Source organism: Paramisgurnus dabryanus, chromosome 12, assembly GCF_030506205.2.
Source record: "Paramisgurnus dabryanus chromosome 12, PD_genome_1.1, whole genome shotgun sequence".
Taxonomy (NCBI): Eukaryota; Metazoa; Chordata; class Actinopteri; order Cypriniformes; family Cobitidae; genus Paramisgurnus; species Paramisgurnus dabryanus.
The window spans coordinates 9,229,129-9,248,914 of NC_133348.1; the positions used below are offsets into that span (position 1 = coordinate 9,229,129).

The window sequence follows — 19,786 nt, forward strand, 5'->3', positions numbered from 1 at the left end:
CTGCTGTTTCTTTCTTTATTTTCGCCTTTCCGTCTTGTAAGATGTATAAAAAGCAAGTGTTTTAATGACACCATCAACTTCCAGGAAGTGACATCACTTCTGCTGCGAACAGACAGCACAAACAAATCGGTAAGTATTAACAATGGATTTGATTCATTTATGTGTGGTTTTAAAGTCATTTAAAGTTTAAAACATGTGAATGAAAAAATGACAGATGTGTATTACATCAAAATGAGGAGACGCGTGTAAGGCGAGTGTCTCACTGACTTCAGTTCAGTTTCACTTCTTGTTCTTGTTGTAAATTAAGTCATAATGAAGTCATTTCAAGTGTCAGCTGTTTTATCTTGATCCTCATCGCTTAAACTGTATCATGTTTCTTGAGTACAGAAGTCAGACCACTGGATTCACAGACGAGGATTAAGCCTATAGTCCTAGACTAAAACACACATTTAATCTCAACTGAAAACTAGATAGAAAAGTTCGTCGGAACAAACTTTATGTTGGCTTGAGAAAGCCTAGTCTGAGAGTAGAGTTTGACAACTTAGCATGAAGCTATCATGATTTAAGATAAAGCTAGCATGATTTAACATGAAGAGAACATGATTTAGCATGAAGCTAGCATGATTTAACATTAAGCTAGCATGATGCTTACACGATTTAGCATGAAGTTAGCATGAAGCTAGCATAATTTAACATGAAGCTAGCATGATGTTAACATGATTAGCATGAAATTAGCATGATGATAACATGATTAACATAAGGCTAGCATGATGATAGAATGATTAGCATAAAGCTAGCATGATGCTAGCATGATTAGCATGAAGCTAGCATGATGCTAGCATGATTAGCATGAAGCTAGCATGATGCTAGCATGATTAGCATGAAGCTAGCATGATGTTAGCATGATTAGCATGAAGCTAGCATGATTAGCATGAAGTTAGCATGAAGCTAGCATGATGGTAGCATGATTAGCATGAAGCTAGCATGATGCTAGCATGATTAGCATGAAGCTAGCATGATGCTAGCATGATTAGCATGAAGCTAGCATGAAGTTAGCATGATTAGCATGAAGCTAGCATGATAAACATGAAGCTAGCATGAAGCTAGCATGATTAGCAGGAAGCTAGCATGAAGCTAACATTTATTGCGTTGCTAGGGTACTAAGTTTGGTTGCTAGGGAGAAAATTGGAATCCCATAATGATCACCCTTCAAGCCACAAGTAAAACGGTCCAACCCCCGTGTCTCTACAATGTTCTGATGCGGAGATATAAGGCTTTGTTTATTCTGTTGCTAGGGTACTAAGTTTGGTTGCTAGGGAGAAAATTGGCATCCCATAATGATCACACTTCAAGCCACAAGTAAAACGGTCCAGCCCCCGTGTCTCTATGATGTTCTGAAGCGGAGATATAAGGCTTTGTTTATTCCATTGCTAGGGTACTAAGTTTGGTTGCTAGGGAGAAAATTGGCATCCCATAATGATTACACTTCAAGCCACAAGTAAAACGGTCCAACCCCTGTGTCTCTACGATGTTCAGATCCAGAGATATAAGGCTTTGTTTATTATGTTGCTAGGGTCTTCATATTTTGTTGCTAGGGGCGTGGCTTAATACTTCAATAAGAATCCTAAGAGACTGATTGGATGCCTGAGTAAAATGAGCCCACCCCTATGTCTCTATGACACTCTGGTGCAAAGATATCCATCTGGGCTTTTTATAATGGTAGTCTATGGGAGATGTTGCTAGGGTACCCAAAATTGTTCCTAGGGGCGTGGCTTAATAGCTCTGGGGTGATCCTAAGAGACTGATTGGATGCTTGAGTAAAATGAGCCCACCCCCATGTCTCTAAGACACTCTAAAGTGAAGATATTCCATCTGGGATGCTTTTATTCCCTTTTATGGGCATGTTTCCTGCCCCATTATAAGTCAATGGGAAATTTTGGGGGCCTCTTACACCCCAGGGGTACAGCTTACACCCCATTGTGAGGTATGTTCTTACACAGCCTGTCAGCCTCCTTTAATGTGGTAAGCCACAAGTTTCTACAAGTTTCTCACTCACAGCTATGACCCGTCAAAGTTTGTCTCAATGTTAAGTCAATGGAAATTTTGGGGTGTTTCAGCGCCCCGTTTAGGAATTCGGAAGGTCCCATCAGTTAGAAAAGATATAGCACACCTCGTCAGATCAGACCGAAGGTCTGTCCAAAGTTTGATGGCTGTAGCTTGAAAGCTCTAGGACGAGTTAGAGTTAGAAATTTTAGTCTCAGAAGAAAAAGAATAATAAGTTTAAGTGCAACAACAGTATGTTGGCTTTCTCAAGCCAACATAATAACAGATCTTAAAATAAGCAGCCCAGTGCCATTGATTTGTCTTAAGATAGACACAAGTAATGTCTTTTCTATGACATGTTGCTTAAACATCTTAATTTAACTTAGGCCTCTAGCTAAACCTTGTCTGTGAAACCAGACCTGAATGTCTAGTGCTCAGATTTCTGATGACTAAATGATGAGTGGATCAGTTTTTTTTTTAAGTTGATCTGATGATAATGTGACTTAAACACACAGATGCTGGTTTATTTTATTTTCTGAGATTCATTATCAGCAGAATACTTGAATGTCTCTCATGATGTGCTGATGAGTTTACACTGTAGATGAGGTTTATCTGGTAATGTTTATGATAACTACAACAGATTGATTATAACTCAAATTTCTCTTTGATACCTAAAAGTGTCTTAAATTGATAAATCAATGTGGACCTCTATATCCACAGCTCAGTTTCATTCACATTAATGGCCTGAATATTTTTTCAGATGTCATTCAGTGGTTAAACTCTTCCATACTTCTGAATTTCTGTGTTGTAAATGAAGATGAAGGTGACGAAGGTTCGTTTTTATTTTGGGTCAGATATACTCGTGATGATTAAAGGAGATGAAGTAGATATGGATGTGTTTGGCCTGAGATGCAGTTAATGGATTTCTATGATGAACAGGTAAGAGATCTGCTGTATTAATAATGATGCTGATGACGCGCTGTGCTGCAGGTTTCTGTTACTATGGCAACATATTTCTGCTTGTGAAGTCTCATCTAAAATGCAGAGCTGGATCAGAAATGATTATAAAACATCATCATCTCACCTGCTGTTATCTTAAACAGTCACCTTTACAATGCAATTCAATCCACACCTGAAATATTAACATGAAAATCATTTATAATACATCTGGATTGAGTACATCATGCAGCACATCATATTTAAATACAATTGTACCAAAAAATCACCTGGTGTATCTTTAATGGTCACGCACACAAACACATTTCCATGCCTTTCAAATTAACACTAAAATGTAAAACACGTTGTTGTATGTTTGGTTGTTTTTCTATTTGTCATGTTTAATTTAATTGAATATATCTTTTTTGCTGTATGGGCTCATTTTATTTTTTTGAATGGTTTCATTAATGATTGACTTTTTCTTAACCTGCTGTGTAATTTTAAGAGCTGAGCTTACTAATGTTTTTTTTTTTTTTTTTCTTTGTTTCTGTTAGGTTTCTGTATATAAGTAAGAAGTTACTCACTATAGGTTTTGTAAGAGAAGCATCATATCTCATGATATAACACAATAAACACTTGACAGAGTAAAGCAAATACACTAAAGGTTATGAGGTGAATGTACGTAACATCATGACAAGCTGAAGGTTCAGAATGATGCTTATTTATAGTACAGGTCTGTTGAATGCTGTATTGTGATTGGATGAGAAAATGTTCCATGGGTGTTGATTATTTTTCTGTAAACCACACACCTAACCTTTTAAAAATAGGCACCAGAGCAATGTTTGTGGTAATCGTGTTATAATCCTTACATATTCACTGTAGTGTTTATTCTGGACATCACATCGATGGGATGAAGTCAAGCCAAGCCAATGTTTTAATTGTGCTGCGTTGTATTCTAGACGACACTTTCCCAGAGGCAGTAATCCCATTTAATATTCACCAGGATGTTCATTTGAAGCACATTTTCCTCCATTAATAATGCATATATATATAATGCTTTGTTTATAATTTCTCTCTACAGGTATGAAGATGTAGATTCAGACAGATCATTTATATTCAGTCCTCAGTGTAGATACTTAATTGAGTTGATGAATAATGTAGTGTGACAAAGTCAGATGATGTACAGTGATATAAGCTTTGTCATTGTTATATGGTGAAAGTTCATCTGGATCTGTAGAAAGCAAGATCATTTCTGAATGTCCTGAATGAACCAACCAACACGTTTATTCAGATCTCTCTTGAGACGTCACATATCAGCATTTTAATAAAACATGAAAATATTCTGCTATATTTCATAGATTGGTTTCAAATGAATCTGCACAGAGCAGCTGTGAAATCTTTGGAGTGAGATGGGGATCAGTTAAGACTGTAGGGCTTGTGAGATGAGACCTGATGCTTCAGTTACCTCCAAACAAACACAGAGACAACACCTCAGACAAGCCTCGTCTTTAAACATTACAGAACTACAGAACTTTAAACTAAAGCATGAGTTATCTCACGTCATAAACTAGATGAGCTTCAGAAAGTATCCTGATCATTTATACAACATACACTTACCTGAGAAATACATATTACAACTTATTTGATCAAATCTGAGGTTATTTTATATCCAATGCAGCTGTGTTTCTTAGAACACAAATAAACTCATGTCATGTGTGGTGATGATGAGTTATATTGTAAGAAAATTCCTGTTTTTCTCTTATTTCTGCAGTAGATTATTAACCGTGAACAATGCACTGTAATGTTGGATTCAATGCGTAATTCTGTCACTGTTAAAGGATTTTTACGCTTTTATAAAAATAAATCTTGATAATTTACTCATCCTCATGTCATCCAAGACATTGATGTCTTTCTTTGTTTAGTTGAGAAAAAATAAGTTTTTTGAGGAAATAAAATCCTGGGGCCTCATTTATAAAGCGTGCGTACGCACAGATTTGATCGTAAATAGGGGTGTAACGGTACGCAAAAATCACGGTTCGGTGCGAACCCCGGTTTTGAAGCCACGGTTCGGTTCATTTTCGGTACAGTAAGGGAAAAATGCAAACATTAAACTGCAGGTTGTTTATTACTATAAACTTTTTTTTTACAATTTGTTTACACTTTTTTTTTAAAACAGTTTTTATTAAAATATAACATATAAAATATATATAAAATGAAAAAATTATAAATAAAATACTACTGCAAAGTTCTTTTTTACATTATTTTATAACAGAAGGTAACTCTTTTCTTAACCTTCTCTTAAACTTTTCTACTAAAACCTTGAACTAACAAATTCAATTCCTGAATACATTAATGAACTATTAGCCTACATTTTTGCCACCAAAAATTTTCTGTTTTGATTTATTTTGGATTGTTTAACCTCACAGTATTGAACCATCTCTGTATAAAAAATAATATTACTGCTCTATGTGTAACTGCATAGCAAGCAACATGATGATATACTTATTATACACTCATTTTGAGATTAGTGAGCTGCATACATAGCCATCTTTGATCTTTTGCACGTTTATCCTAATCTTTGCTTGTGTCATCAATGTAAGCTGTGACTTTACTTACGAACCCCTCCGCAGCTGAGTAACAGCTGAGTAAGCCCGGGTTACAGCTCTTCTCTGTCCCGACCAGCTGATCGCATTGTGACAATGATATGATTGACGTGATATGCAGATGAAAAATCTGATCACGCATTCCTTATTCTTGCTGTCACAGAAAGCGCGTCTCATGAATGCGTAGCAACGAAAGACGTGCATCCTCTCACGCACTTTTGAAAGAACAAAGCAGCGCGTTGACACGCGTTTAACATGCGCTTTTAGATACGACACGTAAACGTTTACATCAATAATCAAACGGATATACAACTAAGTAAATAAAAATCTTTCTGCGGGCCGAATTATGTTATATGTTTGACAGAAGACTTGCGCTGAACGCGGAGACTTCCGCCACTTAATATGTTCGTGCGGAAACGCACGTATTATGTTCCGCACAGGCGCACACAAAATGCATTCGGCCTTTCGGTGCACGCGTGCACCGTGCCGAAAGCCCTGAACCAAAACGGTCCGGTTCGAATACACGTACCGTTACACCCCTAATCGTAAAGTGTGCGTACGCAAAAATCCACGGCAAAGTCCATATTTATAAAAACTGTCTTTGACGTGGAAAAGTGCTTAGCGCCACGTCAGGGTCTGAGCAGACGTACGCACTTTTGCTTGTCTGATTGCTGCAGGTTTTTGGAAATATTAGCCATTCTTGCTGCTCGAAATTGTGTTTAAACATTGACAAGTGCTCTTTTATATGTCTGTGACATAAATTAGGCATCGTTTAAAGGCGGAGATCTGAAACTGCTCGGCTGCGCGCACAAGTTCAAGTTCATTTGCGATTTATAGATTTGAAAGGGATACGCGCGTTTTCTGCGCGTACGTTCGGTTTATGAATCACACCTACGCATTTTTGATAAATGATCGTAAGATCAAATGTAGGATGTTTTTTACGCAGCATTTTATAAATGAGGCCCCAGGAGGACTTTTATGAACCTCACAATTTACAGTTTCAATGCAGCTTCTGAGGGAGGGGTCTAAACGATCACAACCAACATATAAGTGTCTTATCTAGAGAAACCATCATCACTTTTGCCAAGAAAAAAGTATTTCATCATTCCACATAAAACAACATCTGAACGCTCCTCTTTCTCCACACTTGTAAACAATAGAGCGGTTGTATCGCATACATCATGCGTGACCTTTCCACGCGATTACGTAATACGGAAGGTCACGCTGGGATCGTTTATAGTCCTTTGAAGCTTCATTGAAACTGTAAACTGTTGAGGTCCACTATATGGAGAAAAATCCTTCAATGTTTCATAGAAACTTATAAATGTTGTATGTTACACCACATCACCACATACTGTCATTTTCACACTTTATTTTACACAACGTAACATTTTATGCAGTGTTCTGTATTATTCCATAAAACAAAGAAATATACAACTCAGAAGTATTGTGTTACTATATGCAAGAAACAGTATTTAATTTGTGCTTTATAAAACATCGGTCTGTATCAGTCATTTCCATCTGAAGCGTTTCAAGTGTGAACACGTCCGAGCTTGAAACCAAACGGTTTAAAAAGTCTTTACAGTCTTATAGTGGGACACAGAAGATTATCTGGAGGTCTGAAACTCTATTACAAACCACAAAAGTACAACGTTTTCCATTATAAAGTGCTTTCAAGCACCCACTCGGACTGGGACAGCGGCGATCTCCCACTGCGTCTCTCAGCGTTGTCCATCTGCGGAAGATCACCGCCGCTCACGGATAAACTGCGCTTGGAACGCAGGCTGCCAGACTGCTGATAACTCTGGTAATTGGGTTGTTTGCACGAGTCTACGTTCAGAGAATGACGACGGCTCGCCCTCACGCAGCCCACTGGGACCGTCTTGTAGTTCCGGTGATCCTGGACCTGCGCTCGTCTTGATACTGGAGTCACCACGGTCGAGTGGGCCCGTACGGCGGGTCTGGGACGCACCTTGGCCGAGTTGTTTTTGTTGGCATTGTCCGCATCTACGTCGATCGATTCGTCTGGCTTTCGGGCGGCGGTGAATGAGTCGGCACGTGCTGGTCGAAGGGGACTCGGAGAAGCTGGGTGCCAACTGTGGCTTGCCGAGGAAGTCGAGACCGTACAGTCGGGGAGAGCGGGTTTGGAGATCCGGGCCGCAGGCGCGGATTCGATTTGCGGTGACACCTTTCGACACGTGTCTCGATCTGGGCCAAGGACCTGCTTGGACATGGACTTGATGATCCCGGAGACCTGCAGCCGTTCACTTCTGGACTGGGAACGAATGTCTCCCAGTTCCACTTCTTTATCAATCCCTTCCTGATTGCACACTCGGTAGCGCACGATGAGGAAGATGATAAAAGCTAATACCGAAGCGACGATGACACCCCCGATGATGACAACGATAGTGCCGCCAAGGAACTGGGACTGCATGAAATGGCAGCGCAGATACTGGGGCTCTGTGGCGAAGTGAACGCAGCCAACCACACGGGTGGCTGTGAGCGTAGTCAGGGCATCATCATAAATGGCCAAAACACAAAGGTCGTACGTGGTGCCTGCTGCCAGGTTGTTGATCATGATGCTTTTACTGTTAGGAGGAATCATCCTGCAAAGAGAGACAAGTTCAAAAAATGACAAAATTAAATCAAATTTCATCGTAATGTAAGCACTTGATGGAGTGCTTCAAACATAATTTCCATAAAGCAAACGTAAGGGCTCACCTGTACACAAGCGAGTCATCATAAGTGCCGTTGTATTGGACCTGGAACATCCGAATTCCTGGAATATTGCGTTGAAAGTTAAACTTCACAAGAGCCGCAGAAGCGGTGATTTCAGAGACGAGTACCCGTTTGTCCGGTCCGCTTTTGTTGCCGCCAGCCGTAGAAGCACTGTCCCCACCAGTCTTGGTGGACGTAGCGATGTCGGACGACCCCGGGTCCGGCTCGCGGACTGTGCCAGTGTCGTTGGTGAAATGAGGAAGCTTGGCGATGAGCAGGTCCACCGTCTGCTGAGCCTCTCCAGACGGATTTGATGCCACGCAGGTAAATGAGCCGGAGTCTTTGACCGTGCTGATCAGAATGTCCAAAGTACCGTCTGTGTGGACCACAGTGCGACTGGAGCTGGACACCAACTTGCCATCGGGGGCGATCCAATGGATGACGGGATCCGGGTCTCCACGGGCTTTGCAGCGCAAGGAAACTTGCTGCCCTTCCAATGCCCGGGTTTCCTGCGAGTGACGGGTGATGAGCGGCGGCTCGCAGAGGAACTCCTCCTCGGACACGGTCCAGAAGTAGCGTCCGGCGAGATGCTGCGGTGCGGCGCAGGTCTCCAGGTCGTCTTCTCGTCTCAGCCTCCTCAGCCACAGCAGCTCACAGTTACAGTGAAGAGGGTTGCCCCCGAAGCTAAGAGCGAACGACGTTGGGCCTAAAACGCCCGATGTGGCCAGGACACCTGCCCGCTGGAAGACCGGGTCAGGTGGAAGCTTGTGAAGTTTGTTCGAGGTGACGTCTAGGCGCTTGAGCTTCTGAAGCCCAGAGAAGGTCCCTTCGGGTATGTAGTTGATCATGTTGTGGTCCAAGTTTAAGGTGTGCAAGCTGATCATTCGTTGAATGGCCACCCACGGCGCACTCTCCAGATTGTTGTAGGACAGGTCAAGTTCTTCCAGCGCCAGGAGGTCATTGAAAGCTCCTATTTGGATGTATGTGAGCTGGTTGTTGTTCAAAATGAGATGGTGCAGCTTGGACATGCCGCTGAACGTATCGTTCGTTATGTCCGTCAAGCGGTTGCTATCCAAGTGAAGGGCACGTAGGTTCTCTAGGTCATTGAAAGCATGAGGTGAAACGGAGCCTATAGTGTTCCTGGACAATGTCAGGTCCACCAGTTTGGTCATGTTAGCGAAATCCTTACGTTTGACGGTTGTGATAAAGTTGTCTCCCAGTCTGAGCTCAACTGTGTGTCTGTCGATGTTTGGAGGCACAAAAAGCAGACCCTTTTTATCACATAAAGTTGCCAAATTTGGGGAGAGCACCTGACATATGCAACGCTTGGGGCACACTTGGATTTTATGGGCTTTTAATGCCATTACAGTTACCATCAAATAAATAAGTAGTGTCTCCATCTGGGTCCTGGGTTTTGGTTAACCAACCTGCGTGGGAAGACAAGAGAGAGAGATTTCTCAAACATCATGGTAGACAGCAGTGATACAGTTTACATACAGTTTTCCATTGCAACCGTTCAAAGTTAAGACAAATCAAGGCCTTGTACATCTTCTTCATAACCTTCATAGTTGATGTTCCAGCTGTATGTCATGGACATTTAATATATGCAACACTGCATGCATGATCACAAAGTCATTGGGTCTCATTCATAAAAGCACAAGCAGAATAGATTTTTGTGTAAATCGCTTGTAAAGTCATTTTGGCTTCAAAATGTTGGTTGGTATGAAAGAAATGTACACCTGCTCCCCACCACGAGTAAATGGTGCTTAAAGCGTTCTGTAATCTTTAGACAAACTAATAAGACATTTTGATGAACTATGTATCATAATAAATCTCCTCACATCCTAGTATAACCCACCAGTTTTCTAGACTGACTGTATTAGCGATATTAGTGACTGGATGGCAAATCATTTCCTTATGCTGAACTCCATAAGACAGAGATAGTTATTATTGAACTCAATCGCTCCAAACAAAATATGTCAGATTACAAGTTATGCACAGATGACTGCACTGTGGTGCCGTCTTCCACAGTCATGAACCTAGGTGTGATGTTGAACAGCAATCTATCCTTTGATAGTCATATCTCCAGCGTCTGCCGCACAGCATTCTTCATCTTAGAAATATCTCAGAAATACACCATATGCTGTCTGCATCAGATGCAGAGAAGCTTATCCATGCTTTTATGGCCTCAAGAATAGACTATTGTAACTCGCTACTCAGAGAATGTCACGCAAATCAGGTAAACGGACTTAAGCTGGTTCAAAATGCCACCGCAAGAGTGCTTACTCGATATAAGAAGTATGACCACCAAATTTTTGAATGGTTTCAAAAACAGATTATTTTCCACATACTGCTCCAGATATCCTGAAACGCACTGTTTTTGAACAAAATTCATCGATTTGAAAAGCTCTGTGTCCCTGATTGGCCAACTAATCTGTACATTGTGATTGATCTGAATACCTCTGACGTCAGCCAGAAATGTGACGCTCCTTACCATGTTTGAAAGATTCACTTACAATGCAATGCTAACTGGAGTTAACTTACAGGCTGTGAGTCTGAAGCGGATGGAATTATGATAAAGTAAACTGTTGCCTACAATCCGTTTGTTTGTTGTAGTCCAAGAAAAGAGATTTACGTTGGAGACAATAACTCATGTCTTTATTTACTTTGGGGTTTGTACCTTTTGCTTAATGTTAACATGAACTAATACACACCAAAGGGAATGTATAATTTTGAATCGGATAATTGGTGCTCTTTAAATTATTAATTTATTGTGAATGAGCGTGCATGCGCGCCCTGTTTACAAATGATTGGAATTCATGAACTTACAAATTTCACTATCATGTCTGATGTTTGTGAATCTGGAGGAGAGTTTTCAGAAAGGTCTGTTTACCGTCAAATCACTCGCATATTTACATAAATATTTATATTTATATATTTACGAATGTTTCATGAATGAGACCCATTGTAAGTTTTTTCACCCTTACAAAAAATTGTAGTATACTTTAAGTGTATTTTATTAAGGATACTTTAATTAGGGTTTATTTTTATGTTTTAAGTACATATCATAGTATGCCTTTGTTTATTTGGATATTGTTATTCTGTATTTTTATTGTTATATGGATCCTCCTGGGTCTGAAATAAAGATCTCTCTATAGCTACTTGCTTGGGACTAAATTGGACCACTTTTTAGTTTTTTAAAAGTATTTACCTCTAAGTGTAACTTTACGTAACTTCAAGTGAACTTACAAATATATGGATAGTTTACTAGTTCAATACTTCTAGCTCGTATTTTAATTTATGCAAGTACACTTTGAAGTATACTCTCAGTAAACTGTTACTTTAGTAGTTTATATACTGCAACTATACATTAAAGTATACATTGAGTGATCTTAACATCATACTTGTAGGTTACAATTGATATATCTTACACTTTAAGTATTACGTGCCTACTGGTATTATTTTAATACTTGAAATATACCATTAACTGTACTGCAGGTATAGATGTATATTTATAAGAGGTCATCCATCAGAAGTAATCCCTCCACATGCAGTCGGTCTGGGGACAACTGGCCGTCATCGACGAGTCTCTCACAAACAATGTAATAAAGTGAGGTTTAGATGTGTATATCATCTGTCATGAACTATAGCATACAGAACTAAAACCTCTCTGATTCTTATTTAAATCAAGCAAAAGAAATGTTGTGTATTTTTCTCTTGTGAAACACAAATCTCTTCTTGTCTGAAAACCTAAACTGGAGGCAATTTGATGCTTTCTAGGCAGAGATACTAAAGGTGCTGATGCTGTGTTTTTGACATGATAATGTCGACGCTTTCATCTTTGTGTAAACTTTCATCTGGTCGACCAGTTACTCTTCAGAATTAATCTGATGTCTCTACAAACTGAACATCAACACAGATGTCACATCATTCATGACATTGATCTTATTCAGCTGCTTGTATTTTTTATATCGGATCTCTCAATGACTCTTATGACACTGTCATGATACTAAACACATTTAAGGTGAAATGTAATCCTTCATGTTCTTTTTGCATTACCATCACCTGATCCTAAAATATTACCCAGTTAACCTGAATATAAAAACTCTCAGCTGTCATCCAACCCATAATCAGAGAGATTTAATGTAAATTGTTTTGAATGTAATGATAATGATCTGTGTGGGCTGTCTGTCTGTAGCTTACACATCACATGTTGAAAGAGATCAATTGATATAATAGAGTCTAAACCACACCAATGTTCTCTAATGGGTTTACTGATGCTTCATAATGGTGTTTGTGGTGGAAACCATTCAAATCTTTATTGTCAGGGACATCTTCCAGCCTACCAATCTTTCTCATTAGAAATCTCCTCTAGACACCAATAAATCTCTCAGAAGAATTAGGAACCTTAAATAAACACAATCTGTCATGAGGTTTATGACCACAGTCGGGATGCAATCATTATAGATTGTGTTAGGATTATAGTCTGATGTATAATTATGATTCTACGCTTATTATAGATTTATTCATTTTACAACGTTAATGTGTCAAAATCAACCAAGAGACGCGTCACGTGTGCATATTCTTTTGAAACTCTCTCGTGGAGCGCAGTCAGTGTTTGTCATGTAATCCAACCAATCAGCGTGAAGAGGCCGTCCCCTCGGAGAGCATGCCAAATATGCTTTAACTCATTAAAGTTAAAAGAAAAATTCACCTGAAAATGAAAATGTTATTATTAAGATATACATTTTAAACCCAAATGCTACTTTCTATGAAACAGAAGATTGTTTCCTACTCTACTGACACAGACAAACATGAAAAGAAAGCAATGGTTTTTACAGCCCTTACGAAAATAAACCATGTTTTTTGTGTATTGATTATCATGGTTTTACAGTAACCATTTACTTGTTTTTTGTGTGTTTTAACTATACATTAGTAAAACCATAGTGAATTTCGTAAGGGAGCTATTATCCGATTTAAAAATCGTTTCTTTATGGAGTTTTTGGGCTTGTGTATTCTAAAGGTTTTGAGTATCATCTGATCATTTCTTCGTAGTGTTCTGCACTGTCACAGATTTTAATTCCCAGAATGCTTTGCATGAGGCTGTTATTTTATAGTTTTATTCTGTAAATGTTTAATGTTCATTTAACTTTGATCAAACTGTTGTCAGTAAATAGATAACATCAATGTAAAGTAAACAGCTGCTAGTTTAAGTGTCATTTTAAACAGTTCAGAAATGATGGGTCAGTGAAAATGATGTTTTATTACCGTAGGTTGGGAGAAAGACGTCAGATAAACTACTTAAGTGACTACAGCTGTCTACAATCAGTAATCAACATATCTACCCAATCAGCATGAAGGCAAGCCCATATATAATCCCAGTCAAACTCACCTAAGGATTCTCTACAGTCTTCAGAATCTCTTCACCACCCCATCTCCTCTCACTAACCAGGTTACTCCCTGTGTTCGGGCCCATTTCCGAGCTCAGAGCCCTCTCCCCGGACAGCACGCCAACTACGTTTACAAATTTAATCTATACTACTTATTTGTAAGTGTGAACTCGTGAAATGACCTAGATGTGTTATTTCACACTCTTTGCATATGAAATCCGCTTCAGATGGCTTTTCTTTATTAAAGCTCCTCTGTTACTGGTGTGTTGTTTGCCAACCAGCTGGCTGCATTAGCTGGCAAAGAGTCTGGATGTTCATCGGGCCGCACCAGAGACGATACTTCCCCTCCGAGAGATACCGCTGTGAATCTGCTATCTGTCTTTCTTTCTTTATCTCTAGCTCTCTTTCTTTCTTTTTTGCTGAATGATTAAAATCAACACAAAGGATCTGTCACAGAAACTGTGCTTTAGAGAAGGCACGCATCAAAGTGCAGATTATGGGATGTCATACAGTATTTTCACACATCCAGTTTTTTAAATCAATGCATTTAAATGAAGCCTTCAGAAAATAAACTTACGTAAGATCTATCAATCACATCGATTTCACGCACTTGCAGAAAAAGGAAAAAAAGTTGTCAATGGGATGGTACCTGTTAAAAACATCCTTAAATGTTGGTACAGATTTTAGGTACAAAAGTTTAGTTTTTGAAAGGTGCAGTGAAAATCATGAATAATCATTTACTCGCGCTTCTCATTATCTATCTGTTATTTTGGTTTGAAAGAATCTGGGCAATGTTTTATCATTGTGATCTAGCAGTTAAACTATACTGGAACAGCAGAGATTATATCACACAACTTATCTTCACCTGGATTAATGGTATTTTTATTTATGTTTGGACGAACATTAGGGTGAGTAAATATTAAGATCATGTTGATTGTTTGGTGAAAGTCACTTAAAACCTGATGTTTTGTGCGCAGAACTGACAGATGTCTTGTTTATCATGCAGGTTACTGGTAATATTTTGAGCCAGAAGGTCACTGCAGATTTCTTATTATTTTATTGTATCGAGTCGACTGCCTCTGGGCCGTCTGAGCTGACAGATGGACATAAATGATTTAAAGACAGACTTCAGGAGTTAACAGAGACTGTTATTAGATTAATGGAAAGCTGGCAAGCTTGTCATATAAAAGGCAACGGTTTCATAAACTGACTGGACAACGTCAACATGCATCTCATTTCGCTTGATCTTGGATTCATGATGTCAGCTGTTTTTATATTTTGATATAGAAAGTGGGGCATAATATTCACTGATGAATCATGTAACGTGTATTATAAAGTAAATACATTACATTTTCATCTCACAATTGTTTCAGTGCAGGTAAGTCTTCATTATTTAGCTACTGTGAGGGGAAAATATTAATCCCCATCCATCCATTGGCCCAAATGGCGGAGACCAATTGTCTTTTCCGGCGCTTCCAAATGATGTTTTGGCATTACGCAATTTAGGTAGTGTTATCTGACTCCAAAGATAAAGTTAATACAAATCGGATTGATCATTACTTTTAACAGTTGCAGAATTTGGGTTTATATTTAATAATCATGCGGGCTCATGATCACAATCGAACCAGTTCTGGTCGTTGCAAGAGGTTGGATATGCTCCGAAGTCCGCCTTATGCGTGCTCATCTCTAAACATACTTTATTTCTAACCAGAGGTTCACGACCACTTTCATAAAACAAAACTGACCTTCTTCTCCGATGATAGCTTTGTAAGAGCCTCAAACACGCTTGTTTCATAACTTGTATGTAAACCCCAAGCATGCAAAATACCTCTGGAAAACAGACCAATCTCAACATAACACTGACTGTGATGTCACAGACAAGATGTACGCCCCCAACATGTTTACTAATGTGAGCTACTGGCATGAGCCGCAGAGCTCAACTTATTATCAATGACTCTTCCAAATAGGGCAAAAATACACCATTTCATTCAAATTACAAATCCTAGGGTTGTAAATTGACATTTAATAACGTTTCTAGATCATGTTTGCACTTAATAAAGCCACAAACCTTCTGTGTAGATATCAGAGAATAATTTTACAGATTCTTACAATGCATTCTTTGGCACCTTTAATGTAATAAAATGTAGCCTGTGGTCTTAAAATAAAACAATATTCATTAGGCAGTCAAAGTACTGATATTATCTTTGTAAATATGTAAATATTTCAAGGCTTAATCTGTTGTTTTCAAATGATTTCTAACCTTCAAATGTTATTTGTGTCTCTTTTGTAAAACCCAAAGATTATTTCTAATATAAAGTAGGCCTCGTTTGAATCCCTGCTACACGACAGAAGAAAATAGATCTGAGATCAGCTTCATTTCATGCACGAACATATCAAATCTATTAGATCAATGATAAAATCCCGTTTTCCCATGCAAATATTTCTAATTCATCTAAAAAGATATTTCATAAGAGAGGACGATGACTCTGTGTAAAGGCCATTGAATGATCTTACATCTCCATCAGGAGGCTTTGAGATCATTTAGCTGCTACTGAATAAATGTGACGAATATAATAAATCATCCTGTGTGAGGCTCAATATTACCCCGTAAGACAAATCGATATATTTTTGTCAACGACACGAGACCTTCATACATTACGACGACAGGTAAAAAGCTGTTTTGACCTTGCAGTGTACTGTAGGCTATCTGTTCATTCCTGAAGAATGATAGAAATGTTCTCACGCTATCAGCCCTCGAGATCTTAATGATGCTGGGAGAAGATGCTGGGAAGACAACCAACAACCCATCAGGCAACAATTAGTGGAGAAAAACAACAAAGATTTTACCTGCAGAATAGATCAGGTTTGATTCATAAGAGCAAAGCTCTCTGTATTGACACCGAAGTCTTCAGTCACCGCATTTTCAGCGCGAGTCCATCGCTTCATTTCCAGATGACCCAAATAGATCCTGACATCACATTAAAGCATCCTTACACATAAATCCATCTTCATTAAAGTAACGCCATTAAACACACAGATCTCCGCAGTCCGTCCGTCATATGTGCGTTTGCCGTTAATAAAACCGCAGACAGCGCGTCGCGTTATCGCGCCAGCCGGGATCGCCTCTCCGCATTACGCCTGCATGCACCCAAATTACCAATCCTACTACGGCGAACCCGTGACTCATGAATATTAATGCGATCGTGCCGACGTCACCACTTGGCTTTCAATTCGGACGCTGACTCTGGAATGTTGATGAGATAATGTTATGGAAAGCATTGCTCTAATATTTAACTTATTGCATTGTATTGCTTTGATATGAGTCATTGATATGAATGCCGTGTTGCGTATGTTTGTATAGCTTACATTAATTAGGGCACGCGTGCAAATTTCATCTGGATTTCCAAAAGCGACGACTGGCTCATAGATATTTATTAGCTGTTGGTGACGTCACACCATTACCTTCCAGTGGCAAAGTGTTGCTCATGAATATTATCCGATCCTTCTCAATAGTAGGATTAATACCTTCGCCACTGGTTCGTCAGAGAAACGCCTTTGAAGAGACAGAAGAGACTCGGATCGAATGTAAATCAGTCTGATGTTTTCAGTTCTTTTAAAGAGGCGGACTGATGTCAGATCAGAATGATAAACACGCTGTATATATATCATCCGCTGGCTCTGCTATCATGCAAATAAATATCACCATAAAACACACGTGAACGCGCATGCCTGATGTGTTTCTCTCATGATAAGATTTAAAACAGTGATGCCACATTCACATGAATAAAGGCTTCAGATAAACACAGATATTGAACAATAAATCATCATATTTGTTGCATTAACGAGTCCATCCATTAACATAATTCCAATGCTGGTCCATGCTGGTTTAGCTGGTGGACCAGCGACATGCTAGTCTATCAGCACGGCCTTGGTTATGTTGGTCAACCAGCATGGTCTTACCAGCAACAAAACACAGAATATGTGTTGCGTCATGTGAATCATGTCAAAATATGTGGTGGGTGTGTCATGTACAATCATGTGACATGTCAAAATACGTGCCTGCTAGTGCAGATGTGTCAAAAGCGTCAACAGAGACGCTTACGTTCACAAAATTTCCATGAAAAGCCACACACATGATGTGCTAACTACATGTGAAAAGAAGTCACCGGCCAACACTGTCCTGATTCTTAACCTCTACACATCTTGACATTATTACTGCACACATACAGTACAATTATCTTCACAGATCTTATCTTTATTGTACACATTGTTACTTTAGGCAGATGTTTTTGATCTGGTCATATGTGATGGATTCTGCTCGCTGACCAGTACAGCTCTTTATCTTTAGAAAAACACTCATGTCATCTTCAGGGGCATCAGCGACGCTACGACTCCACTGCACATCTGAGATGCCCAGCAGTTCTCGAATATGAGCTGAGATAACCTGAGACAAATAAATGTTTCAGTTATTCAACACACACACACACACACACCTGTCAGGTTCAGTACAGATATTGCTGGGTGTTGTGGGGTGATTGCAGGGTTTGTTTTGGGGTGGGGGTTCTGGAGGGGTTACTTCTCAGGGTTTATTCATGAGGCAAAATAACAGTTTGTTATTTAGGTTTTATGTTTTACCTTCATATGCTGGAAGTCATTGATACCCAAGCGAGGTAAATATGAGCAGTTGACATAAATCAGCTTTCTGCCTGTGATGAAGTTCTCTGTGAAACAGGCCTGATGATGGGGTTAAAAACTCACTATTTAAATTAGTTGAGTTTATAAGTGTACAGCATTTAGTCCAGAAGCAATGTACGATTTTAACCGAATGAATTAACAGCTATATACAGTACTGTATATCCTTTCCTATTGGCTAAACGTGAACTAGTGTAGGTAGTGTACGTAACATGCATCTGATATAATCATCATCAGATCAACATTAAGTCTTGTCTCTTTAGTGAAGGATCTGAGTAAAAGGAAACATAAAAACTATTCCTGAACGCTGCATAATGCAAACAAATCACAGCTTCATGACACAGCATTGTGCTTTACAGTAAACCAAAATGATTCCGACAAACAAACACAGAGAAATAAACAAAAGTCCAGTGTGCCATGTAAAAATATGAATAAAGTATCAGATGATTATAGTTGACAAGTAAGAGTTATGGATCAATAAATATTTTAGTTGGATTAAAGAGTCATTAGTTTGTGAATGTCAGTCCTGTTGTTATTTCTAAGTTATGTATGAGTGGTCATAACAGTTTCTAGTCAAGATAAAGTCAAGTGAAAGTACTACTATGATCTAAATAAGCTTTATTTTAAGTTGGACAATGGAGTATTGTGTATATTACTCAGATAGTTTGTCTGTAAAGTACCAGCTACACTGTGTTAACTTTCCACTCTCTTATATCATTAATAACATCTGTATTGAAATGTAATGGTGGTTTAAACAAGTAATGCGTTTTTTAAACCTTATACTGGGAGAATCCGATGGATTCAATCCACTGTGCCACATCTTGAGAAGTCCAGTCCAGGAAATCCATGTTGTTGTGTTGCTATAGAAACAACCACTGGTCAACCATTACCACAGATTTATATTTCTGCAAACCTCAAAAACAAATAAATAAAATATACTTGATCTACAAAGTGAACAGTTGGTCTCTTAATAATTTAAAAAAAAAAAATTTTACGTATCAGTTTTATTTGATGTATTGACACAGTATTGAGATACAGGAAAAACAAAATCTGGACATCTTTTTATTTATTTATTATATCAGCAAAGGAATTAAGCCAAAACCTAAGAATTAATTTTATTCTTAATATTTGTGTGTCCATCTCGGTTTATTATTATTATTCATTTATTTCGGAAAGTAATAGTGTTTCTCACTAAAACTATGTGACTTTGCTAAAAAATCATGACAAATATTCTGTATCAATACTTTTTCTCCGTTAGTTTTAATCTCAGAGATCTCACCTCTCTTCACTTCTCTTCTCCTCTCAAGGGGTGCGTTTCCCAAAACCAACTTTGTTGAACGCACTCCTGAACAATGGTACGGAAGCCACGCCCACCAGTAAACGTCACCAGCTGCCGCTGTCGAT

General features: G+C 38.9%; 2 protein-coding genes across 2 annotated transcripts; both read right to left on the bottom strand.

Moving 5' to 3' along the window:
• Positions 1–2,203: 2,203 nt before the first annotated feature.
• lrfn5b (leucine rich repeat and fibronectin type III domain containing 5b) lies at positions 2,204–16,839 on the bottom strand. Its single transcript, XM_065256605.2, has 3 exons — positions 16,538–16,839; positions 8,304–9,727; positions 2,204–8,188 (listed from the first exon to the last, which is right to left on the bottom strand). The coding sequence occupies exons 2-3, from the start codon at positions 9,698–9,700 to the stop codon at positions 7,243–7,245; spliced, it is 2,343 nt and encodes a 780-aa protein (XP_065112677.1). The 5' UTR covers positions 9,701–9,727; positions 16,538–16,839; the 3' UTR covers positions 2,204–7,242.
• An 872-nt stretch (positions 16,840–17,711) lies between these two features.
• LOC135738512 (sterile alpha motif domain-containing protein 15-like) lies at positions 17,712–19,695 on the bottom strand. Its single transcript, XM_065256604.1, has 4 exons — positions 19,662–19,695; positions 19,159–19,242; positions 18,326–18,424; positions 17,712–18,134 (listed from the first exon to the last, which is right to left on the bottom strand). The coding sequence occupies exons 2-4, from the start codon at positions 19,228–19,230 to the stop codon at positions 17,961–17,963; spliced, it is 345 nt and encodes a 114-aa protein (XP_065112676.1). The 5' UTR covers positions 19,231–19,242; positions 19,662–19,695; the 3' UTR covers positions 17,712–17,960.
• Positions 19,696–19,786: the final 91 nt, after the last annotated feature.

Coding starts and splice junctions, on each gene's coding strand:
- lrfn5b (XM_065256605.2), bottom strand. CDS start 9,700: ATGGAGACACTACTTATTTATTTGATGGTAACTGTAATGGCATTAAAA. Junction 8,189..8,303: donor GATGACTCGCTTGTGTACAG/GTGAGCCCTTAC, acceptor CTCTCTTTGCAG/GATGATTCCTCCTAACAGTA.
- LOC135738512 (XM_065256604.1), bottom strand. CDS start 19,230: ATGGATTTCCTGGACTGGACTTCTCAAGATGTGGCACAGTGGATTGAA. Junction 18,425..19,158: donor TCGGATTCTCCCAGTATAAG/GTTTAAAAAACG, acceptor CCCCATCATCAG/GCCTGTTTCACAGAGAACTT. Junction 18,135..18,325: donor ATGACTTCCAGCATATGAAG/GTAAAACATAAA, acceptor TATTTGTCTCAG/GTTATCTCAGCTCATATTCG.